This window comes from Nyctereutes procyonoides, unplaced genomic scaffold (assembly GCF_905146905.1).
Source record: "Nyctereutes procyonoides isolate TBG_1078 unplaced genomic scaffold, NYPRO_anot_genome, whole genome shotgun sequence".
NCBI lineage: Eukaryota > Metazoa > Chordata > Mammalia > Carnivora > Canidae > Nyctereutes > Nyctereutes procyonoides.
The window spans coordinates 526,163-545,614 of NW_026575135.1; the positions used below are offsets into that span (position 1 = coordinate 526,163).

General features: G+C 54.4%; 1 protein-coding gene across 5 annotated transcripts in view; it reads left to right on the forward strand.

Moving 5' to 3' along the window:
• The window catches only part of FBXW2 (F-box and WD repeat domain containing 2), a 28,245-nt gene extending 23,042 nt beyond the window's left edge, over positions 1–5,203 (forward strand). For 3 of the 5 annotated variants that reach the window (XM_055301668.1, XM_055301667.1, XM_055301672.1), the window contains one exon: positions 262–5,203. In XM_055301668.1, coding sequence (XP_055157643.1) covers positions 262–550 — 289 coding nt within the window. In that variant the 3' untranslated portion in view covers positions 551–5,203. The remainder of the gene's footprint in view (positions 1–261) is intronic. The other 2 variants (XR_008661395.1, XM_055301670.1) reach the window with 2 other exon arrangements.
• Positions 5,204–19,452: the final 14,249 nt, after the last annotated feature.

Below are 19,452 nucleotides of genomic sequence, written 5' to 3' on the forward strand. Positions count from 1 at the left end.
CCTGGGTGGGCATTTTGTGCTTTCCTAAATGTCCATCATATGCTGCCTTTCTCCTTACGTGCCTGTGTTACTATGTCATTGTGAAGGGTTCCTTCCCCTCCCCTCAAGGAAGTACAGCTTTTTGTCTGTTTCATTTTATTGAAAACATTCATTTTCTTGGATTTTGTATTGGTTTTTATATGTCTCCAGAAAAGATTGCGGTGGCGGAATCAGAAGTAAGGCGGCCTTCTGGTTCATGTTTCGAAACTCTCGTCTTTGTAGGGTCATCAAGACTCCTGAGATAGCAAACTTGGCCTTGCTTGGCTTTGGAGATATCTTTGCCCTGCTGTTTGACAACCGCTACCTGTACATCATGGACTTGCGGACCGAGAGCCTGATTAGCCGCTGGCCCCTGCCAGAGTACCGGAAATCAAAGAGAGGCTCGAGCTTCCTGGCGGGTGAAGCGTCCTGGCTCAATGGACTGGATGGGCACAATGACACGGGCCTGGTCTTCGCCACCAGCATGCCCGACCACAGTATTCATCTGGTGTTGTGGAAGGAGCACGGCTGACGCCACGCGCTGGCCACCGCCGACTGTGGGTGCCGGGGCTGCGGGGTTTCAGTGCGACCTCTGGCAGCCGACTGCATGAACCAAAGCTCTCACCTAACGGTATCGTCGCGCAGTGCACAATCATTTATCTGTGTTTGCCAGGGGGCCAGGGCTCGGGGCGGGGGAGGGCTTGTTTTCTTGACACACAGCACAGCATGCTAACGGGGTACACCATTGACTTCATTTGTACTTAGTTACGTTGGTCAGTATAAGAGGATGCATTGAGGGTTCATCTTTCTTGAATATTGGTTTTCAGTAAAGAAAGTTAAATGGTTCATTAACCTGCTCATTGGTTGCCTATATATAAAAACACATCAGTCTATTATTAAAGCTTTTACCATCGCCTTTTTTCTTTTGAAGTTGAAGCAAAGGTGCTATGATGTTCCAGCAACTTCTCTCACATGGGGCTTAGCTTTTATAACAGTCAGTGTTACAAAGACCACTGAGTCCCGTGACATTCATAAACTCTCCACCAAATACCAGTTCTAAAGAAGGTCTGTCTTCCAGGACAAAGCAAGTTCTATAAATTGATTGTTCACAACACAGTCTAAACCCTAGTACTTGGCAGAGTCAAGGTTGGCCATGTCTGAGATATAAGGCATTTCTGTAGTTTTTGTTTCTGCATGGAGCGAGCTGAGCCTCGGTCCCTGCCGCCTGGGTGAGTGCACAAGGGGGATGTGATGTAGTAGAAAGAGCACAGAGCCTGAAGATTGAGGACCAGCTCTGTTACCCAGGGTCCCTGCAGCCTCGGTTTATCACTTCCCTGGGCCCCTTTTTCCCTGTCTGTGTAGTCAGGTGTTAAGCTAAGTGTTTTCTAAACTTTGGGTCCTGCGTCTGCTGACATGTGGGCAAAAGTTGATAATTCAGTTTTGTCCCAATTCATTATTTCTTTTGAGTTGAAGAAAATATTGAAATGAAATCATTGGGAAAAAAAAAAAAAGAAATGAAATCATTGGCACAAAGTTAGTATTTATAAGCAAACCAGATATATGAAAAGGATAGATAAAGAAGGAATGAGGAAAATATAACAGATTCCACCTAGAAAAATGTTAGCGGGTGGATGAAATGCTAAGGGGAATCATGGTTCTTTAGGCAGAATGGGCGGTCTTACAAAGAGAGACACCTGAACTTGATTTTTCTTGCTCCTTTGCCTCTAGCCTGATGTGTGGCTTCAGGCAGATTAACTTTCTATCCCTGGACCCTCATTTTCTCCATATTAAAATGGAGGAATTGCCCTAGATTAGGGTTCACAAGCTCAGATGCAGCCATGCACATGACATAAATGATTGAAGCGTGTTGGACAGGGTTGTGCTGAATCATGAAAGGCCTATCTAATGGGGCAGTTACTCAGCTCTAAGTGTTAGGTAGAGGTGAGCCCAGTGGTGGCAGGTCTTAGGATTTTTTTCAGGAGGAAGTGGAAATCAGATTTTTGCTTGAAATCTCCTGATCTTTAAAATGTTGACAGCTAATTGAGGATAGTTTAAAATACAGTGAGCTAAACAAAGTTTGTCTATGAGCTGCCAGTTTGTATCCTCCACCCTCTCATTCTTGTGAAGTTATGTATTTCTGAGATCGGCAATGGGAGTATTTGAACATTAATTGTCACACACATTAGGGAGAGACTAGAGGGAGCTAGCCCCAGGACACTTCAGCTATTTACAGGAAATGAGGGGGCATATTTCATCTGCACACAACAGAAAAGTAGTTGAAGATGAACACACAAACTGGAACCCAGTTGTAGCCTCTGCCTGGGAGTATGAGTGACTCATTCTCGCTGGTGTGAATATAAAGCATACCCACTTCGCAGGTGGGCAGAGGGCTTGCTGGCAGAGCTGAGGAGGAATCCAACCCCGGTGGGGACCCAGCTGTCCAGAATCCACAGGAGCACCAAGCCTGACAGGGGACCTCTGAATGCCATGAAGTTAATACTCTAGGGGATCGGTGGTCAGTTTTCAGGACAGGTGTAGGGGACTCCTAGGGGATTAGGCAAGAGTACTGTCTTCTCCGTCCCCAGTCCATCTCATGCTAAGTTGTGTGTGTGAGCTCCGCTCGGTCTTCCAAGAAATAGAACCAGAACTGCAGCTGGAGTCTGTTTTGCAGGAGCTTCAGGAGACATGGGCAGTGATGAAGGCGGATGCCTCCTCCTCTTCCTCCGACCTGAACAGATACCTGAGGTCACTGATCTGATGACCATCCCTACTCCCACCTCACTTCCAGATATATCCAGCAATTTTCACAGGGAAAGTCATTATAGTTGTTTGTGGAAAAGGTATTTTTGAAAATGACAAACCTGGAACTTGTATGGCACGTCCTATTTCAGTTTTCACTGGGTACCGAAGTTACCTCCGGGTGGTGGCTTCCTGCAGCCGATTTGACAGCAGTGAGGCAGTGGTTGCAGTGAGTCCTCCTCACAGAGGCCTTCGTTTCGCCCGGGCATTTTATTTAATTGCTTTATAGATGCTGAGTTTATTCATACAAGTGCCAGCTTTTTAAAAAGTGAAATGCTAACACATCCTTAAAAAAATGGAGGGTCAGTGAGAGAAGTGGTTAGGGGATAGCTAAGCTGAGTGATGTAGTCCCCTTCCATGCTCAGGGGCCATACCCGCTGACTTCTGCTTCTTTAGCTCAGACAGGAGGAAATTGCCTTTTCTTCCCTTTTTTTTTTTTTTTTTTTTTTTTTTTTTGTGAATATTCTCATTCCCAAAAAATTCATAAAGTCATGAGCAGATAACTTCTATCTTTTTTTTTTTTTTTCCTTTTTTAATGGGCATTGGATTTCTTGAGTGAGGATATGTGGTGGAGGTGAAGGGCTGGCTCCTCTCTGCTTAGGCTCGTAAGGGGCACAGAAACAACTTCAGGCTCCAGGGTGAGGATGGGGGTCTGGGAAAGCTGAGTGGTGGGAGGTTGTAACATTCCAAAGGGAGCTAATTTCCTCCAGCCCCATTACTTGAAGTAGTAAGTCAAATTTGTCAAAACTGGCCCAAAACTGACCTTTAGACCAATCGGAGAGATAGGAAGAAAGACTTTAAGGGTTGAGGCTAGACTGAAAAGTTCCACAGGAAAGGTACCCAGGTTTGGATAGCTTCTCATTAGTGGAAGGTAGAGGAATATTGCTATTAAATTTTAAGGATTGTACTTCTTTTTTCATAGTTAAAAAAAAAAAAAGATCATTCTGGCCATTGCAGACACATAGTAAAGCATGAGTGAGGATTATGTAATCATTCTAGTGTGTGTTCTCAGGAGAGTGATTACTGCTCTGCATTTATAAAACATCTTAGGGAGAAAAATATTTTTGGAAACAGTATTATTTTAGACAAGAAGAAGTTGTTTGTTAGGTTAGGCATTTTGACGTAATAGAAGTAGCTAAGGAGGGTGGAGCAGGGCTTTATTTACAACCTTGCTTTGGCCAAACCCAGCCAGCCCCCTGAAGCTGTGTGCCCTGGCTTCTTGGGAACCTAGAGGTGAATCTTCGCTATAACTACCAGTCTCTGGGCCTCCTCCTCTGGGCCTCTTGCAGGCCGAGGTGGCCTGCAAGTGCCTTTCTCAGCAGGAAGTGTGCAGAATCAGATCACTGCTCTAGGATGCAGGCCGTGGCAGGGCACATGGTCACCCTTGCCTTTCGGGGTGGGGAAGTTCTTTAGGTCTGGACCCTTGACACAGACTTCCTACCTGGTTATGCTGGTGCTTGCTAAGGTATTTTTAAGACAACCAAGACCCCCTTGAGAATTATGCAGTCCCCGGCTAGAGCATCTGATGATGGAAAGAGCAATTAGCATTTTTTATAGAAATGCCCACTAGCCATCTTTGACATTGTCTCATCAGAGGTTCCTTTGTGACTACTCTAGGAAAGTGAGGGTTTTTTCCAGAATAAATCCTCCAGCAGAGTCCTGGATAGTCTTTGCACCACTCCCTAATCACGCTCAATGCTCATGCTCAGTGCCGATGAATGTTTGCTGTCAAGTTGTTTCAATGTGTTTCCCGTCTTCCCTATCGGGGAGCTGTAGTTGCTTAGTATCACAGTCCTGAGGAGTGTAACCCCACTGGATTATTGCAGTTGAAAGAACCCAGCTACTACTACTCTTCATGAATGTGCTCAGATAAAAATGTCTTTGCATATTTAAACCGGGAAAATTATTAATTCAGATGACTGATGCTCACATATTGTGTCCTTGTATTCACATTGTGAACAGACATTTTACTAATTTAGGTTTAGTACTCTTGATGGGAATGCTCAGGTTTGAAAAAGACTGGTCTCACCAACATCTATGGCAGTGTGGTAAAAAAAAAATATGTATGAACTCTTGTTTCACTAATTTGATGTATGTTGTGATCTAAGGAAAAGAGGTGAAGTCTCTATCTGAAGGGCTTGTGGGGTGGGGGGAGAAGGGATTGCTTAAGCAGATAGTGCAGCGAACGTGGGACAAGAAGTCTCTAAGACGAGAAGGTATTTTCATGCATCACGGAAGCATTCTTCTACCACGGGTGATTGTGCTAACTGTAAATCATCGGTATCTATACATTAAGGCAGGTTCTCAATTAGGCAACATTTGGTTAGTCAAGTCCAAGTTATTGTTTGTACTTGAAAGTAATAAAGCTGCATTTCCTTAAAAATAACTTTTGTAGTAACTTCTCACCTTCTTTCCCCAACAAATTCGGATGGATCTTTGCGAGAGCAATTGCGTTTTAGAATGTTTTTAGAGGGGATCCCTAGGTGGCGCAGCGGTTTGGCGCCTGCCTTTGGCCCAGGGCGCGATCCTGGAGACCCGGGATTGAATCCCACGTCGGGCTCCCGGTGCGTGGAGCCTGCTTCTCCCTCTGCCTGTGTCTCTGCCTCTCTCTCTCTGTGTGTGTGACTATCATAAATAAATAAATTTAAAAAAATAAATTTAGAATGTTTTTAGAAATGAAACTGCCTCTCGTGTCATCTGAAGTGGCTTGTGCATGTACTGTTTTTGCATGTTCTAGATTGTAACCCCAACATTGCAGCGGTTTTTGAATGAGATCCAAGAGGAAAACAGTACATTGAAAAGTCAAATGCAAGGAAGGAATTTGGGCGACCTTCATGAGTAGATTGGGGGGGGCGGGGTGTTGTACCATTAATGCAGCTTCCAGATCTTGGGATTGTCTTCCTCCGCTACTCAGCCCATCCCCTAGTTGGTTCATTCTTTTTATTTTTTTATTATTTTTTATTTTTTAATTTTTTTTTTAAATTTATTCATTTATAATAGTCACACAGAGAGAGAGAGAGAGGCAGAGACACAGGCAGAGGGAGAAGCAGGCTCCATGCACCGGGAGCCCGATATGGGATTCGATCCCGGGTCTCCAGGATCGCGCCCTGAGCCAAAGGCAGGCGCCAAACCGCTGCGCCACCCAGAGATCCCTGGTTCATTCTTTTTAACTTGAAAGTGTAGGACTCCTTGTCGTTCACCAAACGTGGTCCTGTACCTTTGATCCCCAGCAGCACTGTCCTTGGGCAGAATGTCACTTCCGTTACACAGGAGTGAATCGAGGCTGGGTAAGTGGCTGATTGCTTGGAGCAGTAGTGAGTGGTGGGGAGGAGGCTGGGGCCCAGAGTGTTAGCCTCCACAGACCCAGATCCTAGATTCCCCCCCCTTTCCCTCCCCCTTTGCCCTTGTGTGGGCCTCCGAAGCCGTTGGCACTCTGCATCCAGGGCATCTCGCCAACCACTCCTTTGAGCACATGGCTTCCCTGTTGAAACAACCTGGCTGACTTTCTATTACCAGCAGGGTGTGTCTAGCCTAGATTTTTTTTTTTTTTAGCCTAGATTTATTAACCTATCCATAATTGAGTCCCAGTCATCTCTCCAAACAGTTCTTGCTCTTTTCCTGACTTTGCACTTTGGTCTTCTCCCATCCGCCTGGAAAAGCCCCCGTGATCCTTTCTCCCGCTCCCAGAGCCAGCCTTTAGGATCCCACTGACCTCCCACTGTCTTCAGAGCCTCAGCTGGCCACCCTCCCTGACTCAGCCTGACTCCGCCTTTTTGCCTAGGGTAGTGAGTTGGGCAATCTTGTTGGCAGTTCATCACGTTGTACCTTTTGCAGTTGGCAAGCCATTATCTTTCACCCTTGATCCATAACATTTTTCAAAATTCTGCCCAGCAACACTGTTTACAAGGTTGAATTATTACATGAGACTCAGTGCTTGGGAAGATATTTTAATAAGCTCCGCGGATCATCTTAGGGGCTACATTAACTGGAAGAAACATAACTTTTGAGAGTATCGGTGCATGGAAGCAAAATGAAAGGCCAGTGACACACAGCCCTTGCTCTTAGACTGCCCTGTTGTGCCAGAGCCTATAAACATCTAAGTTGTTCTGAGAACATTTGGGCGGAATGTTTGATGATCATTCGGTGATTAGACATGGGTAGTCCTTGCCAGCGGGATGTTCCTGTCCTTTGCATTTGAACCACATGTTCTGCTCTCATTGTGGTAAAGATAATCTAACAGTAAGACATTTATGGAGAAAATTCCCCAGAGCTCCTATATCATAATTTTTAATAGTCTTTTCTAATCCTTAGGCACATAAGTATAGATTTATATGATTACAAATCATTGCACTTTATTGTCAAAAATGTGCTTTAAGTATTTTCAGTTACCTTAGTACTTTGTAGTATTCTTTTATTATTATAATTTGATAACCCATTCCTGTTTTGGTTTATAATTAGGTAGCTTCCAGTTTTGCTTCTATACAATGCTACAGAGAACTTCTCTGTGCATGTTTTCTTAGAACAAACTCCCGGTAGAAGACGCATCGGTAAAAGCAAAGAGTTCTTTCTGAACATTTTTTGTCATGGGGAAGAGTGCATAAAGCACCCAGTTCATTGAACAGTTAGAGTGAACACCCGTCTAAGGACTGTCAAAATCAAGAAAGGTCCTTTCTGGCTCCCCAGAGACCTCCTCTGTGTCAAGGAAGGAACATTTCATGACTTTTGCATCATATTTCTCCTACGGCCTTCCAAATGAGTTAAAGGGATTTATGTTGTCACCTTGCTGGATTAAATAACAATGTTTCACACCATCAGCTTTGAGTGTTTTTTTTTTTTTAATTAACTATGAGATACATTTATTATTATATATCCACCAGTGTGGCTTTTTAATACCACTTGAAACATGCTTATCAGTTTTCCAGAGCTGCTTATTTGATACACATTACTGCAAAGCCATTAGAAATTACTGAGGTATTTGGTTAAAAAATAAACAATAAACCATGCTGTCCATAGGAATCAACTCTTGTTGGACAAAGAATTTAACAGTATCTGCTAATTCCTACGTTAACTGGAAAGCATCACAAAGGTATTGCCATAATTATATTTTATATTGACGTAACCTACGTAGTTTGTAGGATTTTATGAAGTCATTTTTGTAGCAATTAGTTTAATGGGAAGGTTGGTTACTTTATGTTTACCAATTTAGTAGGTATAAGGGGCATCTTAAGGTTGCTTTAATTGACATTTTTTGTCTTTATATGAAGACAGGAAACCGATTTTTTTATGTGTGATTGTATTTGAATTCTGTCTGCATCTTTCACCCTTTTATTATACTTTCAAATATTTACTTGGGAAACATTTGAGATGAATTAAGGTCAGAAATAAAATTTCATTAATCTAGGCATAACTAACTTAGAAATAATAATTAAAGCCAAGGCATGTGTTGAAAGCAAACCTATCAACAATTACTATTAACATCCCACTGGTTAATGTGATAGGCCACAAATAGACATTCTCTCTTAAAGTAGGTCTGGTAAGACCCAGACCTGCTGAAGAGAGCTGATCAGTGCTGGATATAAAGTAGAGCTGTGTTTTTAATTTAATATTTTCCTAATGCAGGTGTATCACAAGTGATCAGTAGTATTTCGAGGAAAATATGGACAATCCTGAACCAAGTTTTTCTTCCAGAATTAACCATGTTTAAACCCAAGAGGCAACCAAGTGCAGATACTACTAGTGTTTTATTTTTGCTCCTGCGGAGCCCGGGAGGAGGTGGTCTGGTGTGCTTCTGTATCTCAAGCCTTGGGTTCAGAGACGATTTTTCCTCTGAGAGTTTTAGGAGAGCAGACAAACCTGAGTTTGGTAGTTCAGCAGATTTAGCCGCATAAGGCAACTCTTGAGCTATTTGATCATCAGGCTTTAAGGGCACAACGCTCGAACTCTGAGGCAGGATCAGAAAAACAAACACTCATGAAGGCCGCCTGGAAAGGAAGGAAAAAGTGGAGGAAACAGTGGAGAGGTAGGAGTAACAAACGGAGCATTATTTTCATTTCTCCTTCCTGCCACCCCCTACGAGACTCTGTCTGGAGAACAGGAAGTCGGTTATTCACTGTGCTCTTAAGACTGGTGCAAAGTAAGCCGCACGCGGGGTGCCTGGGCCCGAGGGTGAGTGCGCTTGGGGTCTGCAGGGGCTTCCTCTCGCTGAAAGCTCTCAACCTGCGTCGCCTTCCGGCATCAGGATTACCTGGGACTTGTTGGAAATGCAAATGACTGGGCCCCACCCCGAGGCCAGCGGCTCCAGCTCAGGCCCCCTGGCGGTGACGGTGCGGCCCCTGGAGCTGGAGGACCGCCGCCAGCTGGCCTGTTCCGCCACCTACTGGAATTTGTGGGGCTGGCATCGGGCAACGAGCCGAGGAGCCGAGTCCGGATGCTCATTCTAGTAAGAAGGGTTTTGCCCTTACGCCGCTCTGAGCGTGTCCCACTCCCCTTGTGCTGTTTCCAGTCACTGTAGGGCGTGTCCTGCCAGGAAACCAGCGGGCGTCCGTGGACACCTGTCTTCCTTGTTTCAGGGATGCCTTTAACTTTGCGCCGAAATTGCTTTTATCACACACTGAAATAATGAACAGCTATCAGATAGCGCTAGGAAGAATAATACAGGGGGAAACGCAGACGTGTACGTGGAAAAACAGCTAAAACAGTCTACAGTGTTCTTCAAACTGTGTGGTTTAAACACGCAGAACCAGAAAATGAAATACGCCGAAAGGGTAAGAGTCGTTCTCTTTTGGGGATGAGATTATAGGTAAATATTTTCTATATGCTTTTTTGTTGTTGTATTTTCTAAGTTTTCTACCATGAGTATGAATTGGTTTTAAGAATGATTTTTTGAATCCTTTTGGTTATGTAATACAGCTGCAAGCCTCATTTAGCTCAAATGCCTTCTCTCGGGAGATGTGTATGAGGTCCCCATCCCAGGCGTGGTGCTGGGGCCTGCGGATACAGAGCTGAAGTGTGTATGGTCCCTGCTTCCTGGAGCTCACGGTTCCCCGGTGGCATCCACACACAACCCCAGAGGTGTGACGGAGGGAACACACATCAGGGAGAAGCTCTACTCAGGGGTCATAACCCCGGTTTCCCAGGGGAAGGAACTCTCCCTACAGGTCACAAGAGAATTCTAGATCCAGGTTCCCCGTGAATTACCAGTTGTCAGCTGGTTCTGGGATACGCGTACTGGGCTGGATTGTGTTAGTCCTGGGGGTCTCTGTAGGACCATGTAAGACGGTGCTAGAATTTGAAGACAAAATCATTAAAAGTCGAAATTCAACACAAAAAGAGCAGGTGGTTGGCGGAGGCATAGTTTTTCAATCTCTCCAAAACTACATGTAAAAACCACCCCTCGGTAGCAGAACCAAAAACCCAGAGGATACTTGAAACGGAAGCAGATCACAAATGAGCCCCAGAATCCAAGCGGGTGGGGCAAACCAAACACTTCCACGAGATTAGCATTTTCATAGGAGGAAAAGGAAGGAACAGGCGAGTATATGATGAGCCCAAGGTAGGCAACGGGTGATGACTGAAGAAGGGCAGCCGATCTAAAAACGTCAGCTGAAGCCGGGAGAAGTAGAAGTTTTGTCCTCTCCCAACAGCGGGTTCGTGTTCGTGTGAGGGCCTGCTGGAAGAGCCCCTGAAAGGGCTGGGGCAGGGCAGCCCTGTAGGCTCATGAGACTGCCTGCTTTCTTCTAGGACAGGACCCCACACTAAAAGCAGAATTGAGCAGGACAGAGACCAAAGAGACTGCGTTCCTCTGGAGTCTTTGTCGGCAATGTGGGAACGTGCAAGACGCTACCAGAATTTGGAGACAAGGAAAGAAAGAGATGGCCAGGACCCAAGAAAGAATAAGGGCAGAGGCAGGAGGCACCAGAAGGCAAGCTCCACACAAAAGCAACAGAAAAGGGGGCTCTGTGAAGGCTGAAAATCTTTCCTGAGCGTACCTTAATCCAAAAAGCCGGGAAGGATCATTTCACAATCAAATAAACCATAGAAAAGGATCAAGGCCAAATCCCACCTGAAGTCATGAACAGAAAAGGGACCCAGAGGAAGCAGAGTAACGTCCCGATAGGCAATGGAAGCAACCGGGAGACAGAGACCAAAATGATAACAGATATTTATTTATTTTTAAATATTTCATTTATTAGGAACGGAGAGAGAGGCACAGACACAGGCAGAAGCAGGCTCCATGCAGGGTGTCTGACGTGGGACTTGATCCCGGGACTCCAGGATCGTGCCCTGGGCTGAAAGCGGCACTAAACCGCTAAGCCATCAGGGCCGCTCTGACAACAGATTTAAAAACGAAAATACATCAAGCACGTGAAATAAGACGAGAGAGGGACACCTGGGGGGACTCCGCGATCGAGCATCTGCCTCCGGCTCAGGCCGTCCCGGGATCGCGTCCCGCGTTGGGCTCCCCGCATGGAGCCTGCTGCTCCCTCTGCCTGGGTCTCTGCCTCTCTCTGGGTCTCTCATGAATAAATAAAATTAAAAAAAATAAGGGGAGAGAATTGCATCCGTTGAAAACGAGAGGAAGATTTCAGAAAAGAATGAGAAATTCTTTGACAAGTGGAGACTGGGGGCGCCCGGGGTGTGTGAAGTAGATGGAGCCTCTCCTCGAGCTCCGCGCCCTGTGTCGCTGCGCCCGACCTTGGGCCTCGGCTGCAGAGTCCTTCACAGACAGCCGGCCTTCCGCCCGACGGCCTCGCCCCAGCGTGGGACCCGGCAACTGCGCCCCAGCTCAGCGCCTCAAGGCCCCCCCAAACGAGGCACGCCCGCTGGGGTGACGGCGGCCGGAGCCGCGCTGCTCACCGTCGCCGGCCGTGGGGACAGCCCGAACGTGCACCGGCAGACGGACGGATGGCCAGACGGGGACGGACAGTCAGCGGAGCGTAGATCGCCGTGGACGTGAGGTCCTCCCGCGTGCCGTGGCTCGTGTGAACCTGGGAAGCACGCGCTGGGGGGTCCCCCTCGTGCCCCAGGCGCAGGAAGTGGGGTGGAGGTCCTCGGGGGCTTGGGGTGAGCAGAATGGGGGGGTTCCTGCGCCACGGGGGGCTTTCCGCTCGGGTGATGAAGGATGTGGGAAACAGGTCGTGACGGTTGCACAAGTACGTGGGTGTGATCAACACCCCCCACGCCCTCGAACGGTTAGAGCGGCAGGTTTTCCCTCTGTACCTAGCCACAGGAGCCATAGAGCAAGACTGGGTCATTGCAAATAAGGGCAAAACCGGCAGGAAAGGCATTTAATTCTTTCTCTAACTTTTTTTTTGTAAAGAGAAGCTGCGTAATCGGGGCACTTGGGAGCACAGGGGAAGAGTCGACGTGCAAAGGCACGGACGCCGGCCGTGGTGCTCTGAAAAGCGATCCGGGAGAATGGGCCCGGGTGGGCGAAAGCCTTGGGAGGACGCTGCCCGGGTGTGGTGGCCGTGGCAAGGGGGCCAGCAAGCGGAGGCGCCCCCGTGGGCGGACCGCGGGGGCGGGGGTTGCAGAGGAGGAGGCCGTGGGCCGAGCGAGGGAACGCAGCGGGGATGTGGGGATGCGGCATCCCAGGCTCACGGCCCCGCTGCTGGGCCTGCGGACGGGCTGGCGGCCCTGGAGGTGTCCGTTCCCCGGTGCGGCCGCCAACACGTTCGCCCCCGTCACGAGGGGCGTGAAAACATCCCTGTTCGCGCTGTAGTTCTCCGTGCCCTGCTTGCTTTTAATTTAAATTTTATTCATCCCCAGCGCCTTGGCCGTCCTGCGTGTCAGCAGCACGCGCTGGGCCTTGGGCTCCAGGGCGGCCGTGGCCCCGGGCCTTGCCTTGTGCTCCTCCTCCTCCTCCTCCGTGGTGAGCTGCTCAGGTGGCTACTCCGTGTGGCCTGTGAGCCCCGCGGGGCCGCCCCGGATGTCCAGGGCGCCCCTGATCTCCGGCTTCAACCCCACCTTCCTGCGTGGGCTTCGTCCCTGGGTCCGGGTTTGTCCTTAAAGTCACAGCAAGTGGCAGCGTGGGAGGAGCCGGTCTCTCTGGCTCCATTTCCTTTTTCCTCTCCTTGGGGCTCCTGGCTCCCCGACCCCCGGCCCCGTGTGGCCTGCCCGCGTGGCTGCGTTCTCACGGGAAAAGGCGGCAGTGGTCACCCCAGGACAACACGGCCGCAGTAGGCAGCCTCGCAGCCTGTGCCCCCTGCTCCTCCAGCAGCAGCCCTCCCCCTCCCCTCCCCTTCCCCCCTCCCGGGTGCAGACTTCAGGCCTCTGCTGGTGTGTCCTCTTGCAAGCCCAACTGTGTCCTTCCATTTCGTTAAAGGAGGAGACGTCCCCATCCTAATGTGTCTGCTTCAAGACCCTTAATAGTCTTTGAAGAAGTCGTCTAGGTCTGAAAATCTGGTTCTGAATGGTTTGGGGTGTTTTGGGGGGATGCCTGGTGGCTCAGCAGGTGAGCGCCTGCCTTTGGCCCAGGGCGTGACCCGGGGGTCCCGGGATCCAGTCTTGCATCGGGCTCCCTGCCTCTGAGAGGGAGGCCGAGACCCAGGCCGAGGGAGAAGCAGGCCCCTGCGGGGAGCCCAATGCGGGACTCGATCCTAGGACCCCGGGGTCACGCCCTGGGCAGAGGGCAGATGCTCACCCGCTGAGCCACCAGGCGCTCAAATTCCTTGGAACTGTGTCCACTGAGTCAGCCCTTCCTGCGCGTGAGCGGCTGGCGGCCCCCTGTTGAGTGGCGGGTCGGCCTGCGTGGAGGGTGAGGGAAGGACCACCAGGTGCTATGACCTCGCTTTTCCGGCTGCCACACGGCTCCACGGCAGCTCCCCTAGTTTGTAGAGGGCGGGAGAGTCACCGGCGTCATCTGCATTGGTCATTGGGCCGCTGGCGGCCTGGCCCCTGCAGGCCCTCGGGTGGGTCCAGTGAATGAGCCAAGGTCGGCTCCCAGCGCCCCCCCCCCCCAGGACGCCGGCCTCCCCGACACGCTGGCCTGTACTGCCCCCTGGTGGGAGCTGAGGCTCGCGGCGGGGACCGGGTGCCCAGTTCCTGCCCTGGAAGCTGGAACCACCGGAGTCCAGGCTCCAGGCTGGGGCGGTGGCTCCTAAAACCCAGCATCGTGCGGCTGGACAGAGATCTTACCAAGAACAGAAGGGTCGGGATCCCTGGGTGGCGCAGCGGTTTGGCGCCTGCCTTGGGCCCAGGGCGCGATCCTGGAGACCCGGGATCGAATCCCACGTCGGGCTCCCGGTGCATGGAGCCTGCTTCTCCCTCTGCCTGTGTCTCTGCCCCCCCGCTCTCTCTGACTATCATAAATAAATAAAAATAAAAAAAAAAGAACAGAAGGGTCGGAGCCAATTTCAGAATAAATATGACAACTGATTTATTTTTAATTAATTTTTTTTTTAGATTTTCATCTGTTTATTCATGATAGACACACAGGGGGGGGGGGCAGAGACACAGGCAGAGGGAGAAGCAGGCTCCATGCAGGGAGCCCGACGTGGGACTCCATCCCGGGTCTCCAGGGATGCCCAGACAACCAATTTTTTTAAAAAAAGAGGGCAGCCCGGGTGGCTCAGCAGTTAGCGCCCACCTTTGGCTCAGGGTGTGATCCTGGAGTCCCAGGATTGAGTCCCACGTCGGGCTCCCGGCATGGAGCCTGCTTCTCCCTCTGCCTGGGTCTCTGCCTCTCTCTCTCCTCTCTCTCTCTCTCTCTCTCTCTGTGTGTGTGTCTCATGAATAGATAAATTCTTAAAAAAAAAAAAAAAGAAGAAGAACAGAGATTCGCGGGCGCCCTCCCCGTAAGTCAGGAAGCCGGGGAAGGCGCAAACGCGCGGCGCCCTCTGCTTGCCTCTGGGCTTTGCTGCGAGTGGGTGTCGGGTGAGGCTGCCCCGGAGGAAGCAGCGCGGGGACGTGTCGGGAAGGGCAGCCGTGGCCCCGACTGTCCGCGTCGCCCGGGAGGTCGCCGGGCTCTCGGACTCTCAGTTCCCCGACCTGTAAGATGGGTCCAGTGGCACTCGCCTCGTGGCGCCGGCCCGAGGTCAGGTGGCGCTGGTTACGGTGGGTGACGCGGCCTCAGTCGGCAGGCGGGTCGTGCTGCTGCCGGGACGCCACAGACCCAGGGCGCGAGGGCGTCCCCCGCCATCAGCCCAGTGGGACGCTGTGGCACCCCAGCGAGGGCGTCGGCAAGGTGTCACGGCAGGTGCCCACCCAGCAAAGGTTCTCGACGGAGGAGTGACGCCCTCCCGTCCGGTCCCGCGGATGGGACTGTTGCCTGGTTGTGCCGGTTCGGGGGCGCCCGTGTGCGCACGAGCGTGTCGTCCTATGTCCTCTAAGGGCCCCGGACACGTTTCGCTCTGCGCCCAGCAGCCCTGACTCTGCTGCCGCGGCTCCCAGGCCAGGAGCACCGCCCGGGGGGCCTCGGTTCAAACCCAGACCTGGCCGGGCCTGCTCCGGGAGGCCGCTCATCCCCTCGGAGCCTCGGTTTCCCCGTCTGGGACACGAGGGAGCTGTTCCCCAGCACGGTCTGCGCTGAAGTGTTAGGACCCTGCACGCCTGGGACCCAGCGAGCGCGCGAGTCCCTCGTCGTCACGCTGCCGTCGCGGCCGTGGTCGTCACTGACCGTACGTTGTTCTGTCACACAACACAGGGACCTGAACATCTGCACGGCGACCTTGAGCCCTTCCAGTCGCAGGTCCCTGTGAAAACTGCTGCCATTAACACCTTTGCCGACATGACTCTTCGCTTCGTTGGAGAATTTCCTCAGGAAACGGGGTGGTTCCGACCGCGTCCTGTGGGCGACGGGAAGGAGCGGCACGGCCCGCGTTGGCGTCCTGCGTGGGCCGGAGACGGGGAAAGCCGGAACCGTCGGCCACGTGCCCACCGCCCCGTAGAAGGCGATGCCACCGTTAAGCAGAGTGGGGATTGCGGAGCTAAGCTTACGGGCCCAGTGTCGGGGTCCCCGCCGTGACTCCGGGTCGTGAGGTCAAGCCCCGTGTTGGGCCCCCGGCTGGAGCCTACTTGGAAAAACAGAAACAAGGGCGATTCCTTGTGGCCAAAAAGCGGAAAGAAGCCAGACGTCAGCTGGTGACCCGGCCAGGGGTGGCGTGACCGCCAAGGACGAGCCCCGTGAGCTGTGGCAAGCGGGGAGCTTGAGCCCGGGGAGCACGCGTGAACCGCGAGCGTCAGGCCGAGCGCGGGGTCGGACGCGGGGGGCGCACCGCACGGCTCCGTGGACGGGGAGGGTGGGAACAGGCAGATCCGTGGAGGCGGCACAGTTCGTGGCACCGGGTGGGGGGTGACGGGAACGAGGTGGCCGCGGGCCGATGGAACTGGAGCTAGACCGGGCTGGTGGGCGCGCGGCCTTCGAACCCACAGAGCCCAGCGGATCGTATGCTTTATGGGATTTTTAGGAATATTTCATCTACTGATTTATTTGAGAGAGTGAAAGAGTGGGAGAGAGCGTGAGCGGGGCGAGGGCCCGGGGGGCAGCAGGCGCCCCCGGAGCAGGGAGCCCACCCGGACCCAGGGCTCCATCGCAGGCCCGGGGCCACGACCTGAGCCGGGCCGGACGCCTCAGCAACAGCCCCAGGCGCCCCCGAACCGCCCCGTTAGGGGGAGTGACCGTTACGGTCTGTGGGTCACATTTCCGTAGAAGAAGGAGGAGGAGCATCTGCACCCACGGGATCCCTTACTGCTTGGGACACGCGGAGTGCCGGGCGACACGTAGCACGCGGCATCTCGGGGGACGTGCTGCCTCCCGCCATGGGGTTGCCGTGGGGTTGCAGGCGCCAGGGCCCCTGGGAGGGTGGGCGGCTCGATCGGGGGAGCTGGGGGCTGATCGCGGTGCGTGGGGTGAGGGCCGGGGCCGGGGGTCGGAGGGCCGGTGCTCGCGAGGCGGCCGCGGGGCTGGGGCTCCCCCGGAGTCCACGCAGGCCCGCCGGGCATCGCGGGTGTCGGGAGTCGGGCTCGTGTGTTCCCTGTGGCCGGGCCGGGCCGCCTGGCCGCGGAGGACTCAGCCTGTGCACGCACGGACAGGCCGCCCGTGGACGGGGTCTCCGAGGCCCGTCCGGCCCGGGCCAGCGCCTTGTAGCGGGCGGCAGTGTTGCAGCCGCTCCTCGCGGGCCACTCGCGCTCCCCACGGCGCCCTGCTGCCGTCCCCCTCGCAGCCCCTGCCCGGCAGCCGCTCCGCACCCAGCGCGCTGTCCCTGGTGGCTCCAGGCGCCCTCGCTGGCGTCCGCGCCGTGGTCCTGCCAACCCGGCAGGAGCTGCCCTGAAGAGCCCCGCGTGTGCTGGCCAGGTGACTGTCCACACGCTCGTCCCTTTTAATGCTCCCGGGAACCGTGCCATGAAACGTGACTGTGTGCGTCTCCTTCACGCGGAGGAACCGCCTGGCGAGGTCGGGAAATTCGCCCCGAGTCACTCAACCCGGTGAGAAGAAACAGGCCTTGCCGACGGCGCGGCTCATGGCTCGCCCTCTCCCCACGCCTCCCCGCCGCGGTCACCTCGGGTCACACATGCCGTTTACTACTGTCCTCGGCCTTGGCCTGGGGGCCCTAGACGGCAAGTAGTCGCCCAGACGTCAGGGCGGTGACCCTGCTGCCCGTGTGGGGTCTGCTCGCACGCGGCCCCTCCTGGGACCCCACCAGGCCGCAGGGACCCGGCCTGGACCCGGGAACGCACACGCCGGCTGTGTCCTCGCCCTGTGGATGGGACGCTGGCCATGTCTCCCGGGAGGGCGGCAAGGGGCAGGTCTTGCCTCCTCGGGGACCTGCGGTGTGTCCTGAGGCCGCGAGAGCCCGGGCTGCTGCCTGCCAGCTCGCGAGAGCCGCTCGGAAGGCCGCCCCCGTGGACCGCCTGCAGCCGGCGCTCCGGGAGTACCGAGGCCGCTGGGCCTGGGGGGTGGAGGCACCGTGGGGGGGATGGAGGCACCGTGGGGGTGATGGAGGCACCGTGGGGGGGGTGGAGGCACCGTGGGGGGGGTGGAGGCACCGTGGGGGGGATGGAGGCACCGTGGGGGGGGTGGAGGCACCGTGGGGGGGTGGAGGCACCGTGGGGGGGATGGAGGCACCGTAGGGGGGATGGAGGCACCGTGGGGGGGGTGGAGGCACCGTGGGGGGGTGGAGGCACCGTGGGGGGGGGGGTGGAGGCACCGTGGTGGGGGGGGTAGAGGCACCGTGGGGGGGATGGAGGCACCGTGGGGGGGGGTGGAGGCACCGTGGGGGGGATGGAGGCACCGTGGGGGGGGTGGAGGCACCATGGGGGGCGATGGAGGCACCATGGTGGGGGGGTGAGAGGCACCGTGGGGGAGGGATGGAGGCACCGCGGTGGGGGGGGCAGGGGGGGATGGAGGCACCGTGGGGGGGATGGAGGCACCGTGGGGGGGGTGGAGGCACCGTGGGGGGGGATGGAGGCACCGTGGGGGGGGTGGAGGCACCGCGGTGGGGGGGGGGATGGAGGCACCGTGGCCAGCTAGCCGGGTTTTGGTAAAGCCCAGAGGAGGCTTCGTTGTAGCGGCAGCAGGACCGGGTGGTCGGAGGCGGGCCTGGCACTTACCCGGCTCTGACCTCCGTCGCCGCCACTTACTGAATCCGTGGCCTTGGGCCAGTTTCTGAACTGCTGTGAAGCTCAGCGCCTCCGCTGCCCGGAGCGGGCGCCGCCTCGGTACAGGGACAGAAAGAGACGATGCACGTGAAACCCCCGCCCCGCGCCTCGCACCCGGCCTGCGGCCCATGCGCGACGCTAACCGCGGCAGGAGCGGTGGCAGCAGTGGCTGTTACTGGAAAATGCGTAGTAGACGCTGGCGGCTTGCGCGGTCCTGTCTGGCGCCGATGCTGTCAGTGGGGGGCGGAGGAGTCCTCCTGCAGCCCAGGCCGGAGCGGTGGCTTCCCTGGTGAGCAGGGCCGGCCCAGGCGTCCCGTCCCCGTCCCGTCCCCGTCCCGTCCCCGTCCCATCCTCGGTGAGCGCGGGTGGGGCCCGGCCCCAGCCCCCAGGCTGCCTCCCCGTGCCCCTGGGTCCCGCAGCCAACCACCGGCTCTGTTCCCGGCCACCCCCCGGCGGGCGCTGCCGAGGCTGCCCCTCGACCCACACTGAACAGCATTTACAGGTCAGAAAGCCGTTCCCCAGCCTGAGCTCGGAGCTGAGCACACAAATGCCCGCGGCGGACGGTGGGCTTCAGTTGAAATTCCCTCGAGCCCTCGCAGTTTCCAGGCACAGGTCCCCCGAGGGAGGTGCCTGGCCCCGGGGGTCCTGATTTCTCCGCCCTCCCTGCCTTGGCGACATCTGTGCCTGTCGCCCGCGAGCCTGTCATGGATTCCTGCAGGTGGCGGGCGGGGTGTCCTCCCACCGTCGTCGGCGCGGGGTCGCCCCTCGTTCGGCTGTTGTCTCTGACGCTGCCGACGTAGAACAGACTTTTAAAACAATTTTTGGAAGTGCGTTGTGACGACGATTCCTAGAGGGACCGGAGGTGGGCAGGTTCCCTGGGCCCGAGGTCCTGGGGAAGAGCACACCGATCGCCGAGCCCGGGCGGCGTCCCCTGCTCCGGAATGGGAGGGACAGACGCTGTGCCGGCGGGACACAGGACAGTTTGCTGAGCCAGGCATAGAATTTTCTGGAAGGGGCTAGACTTTTCCATGACAACAT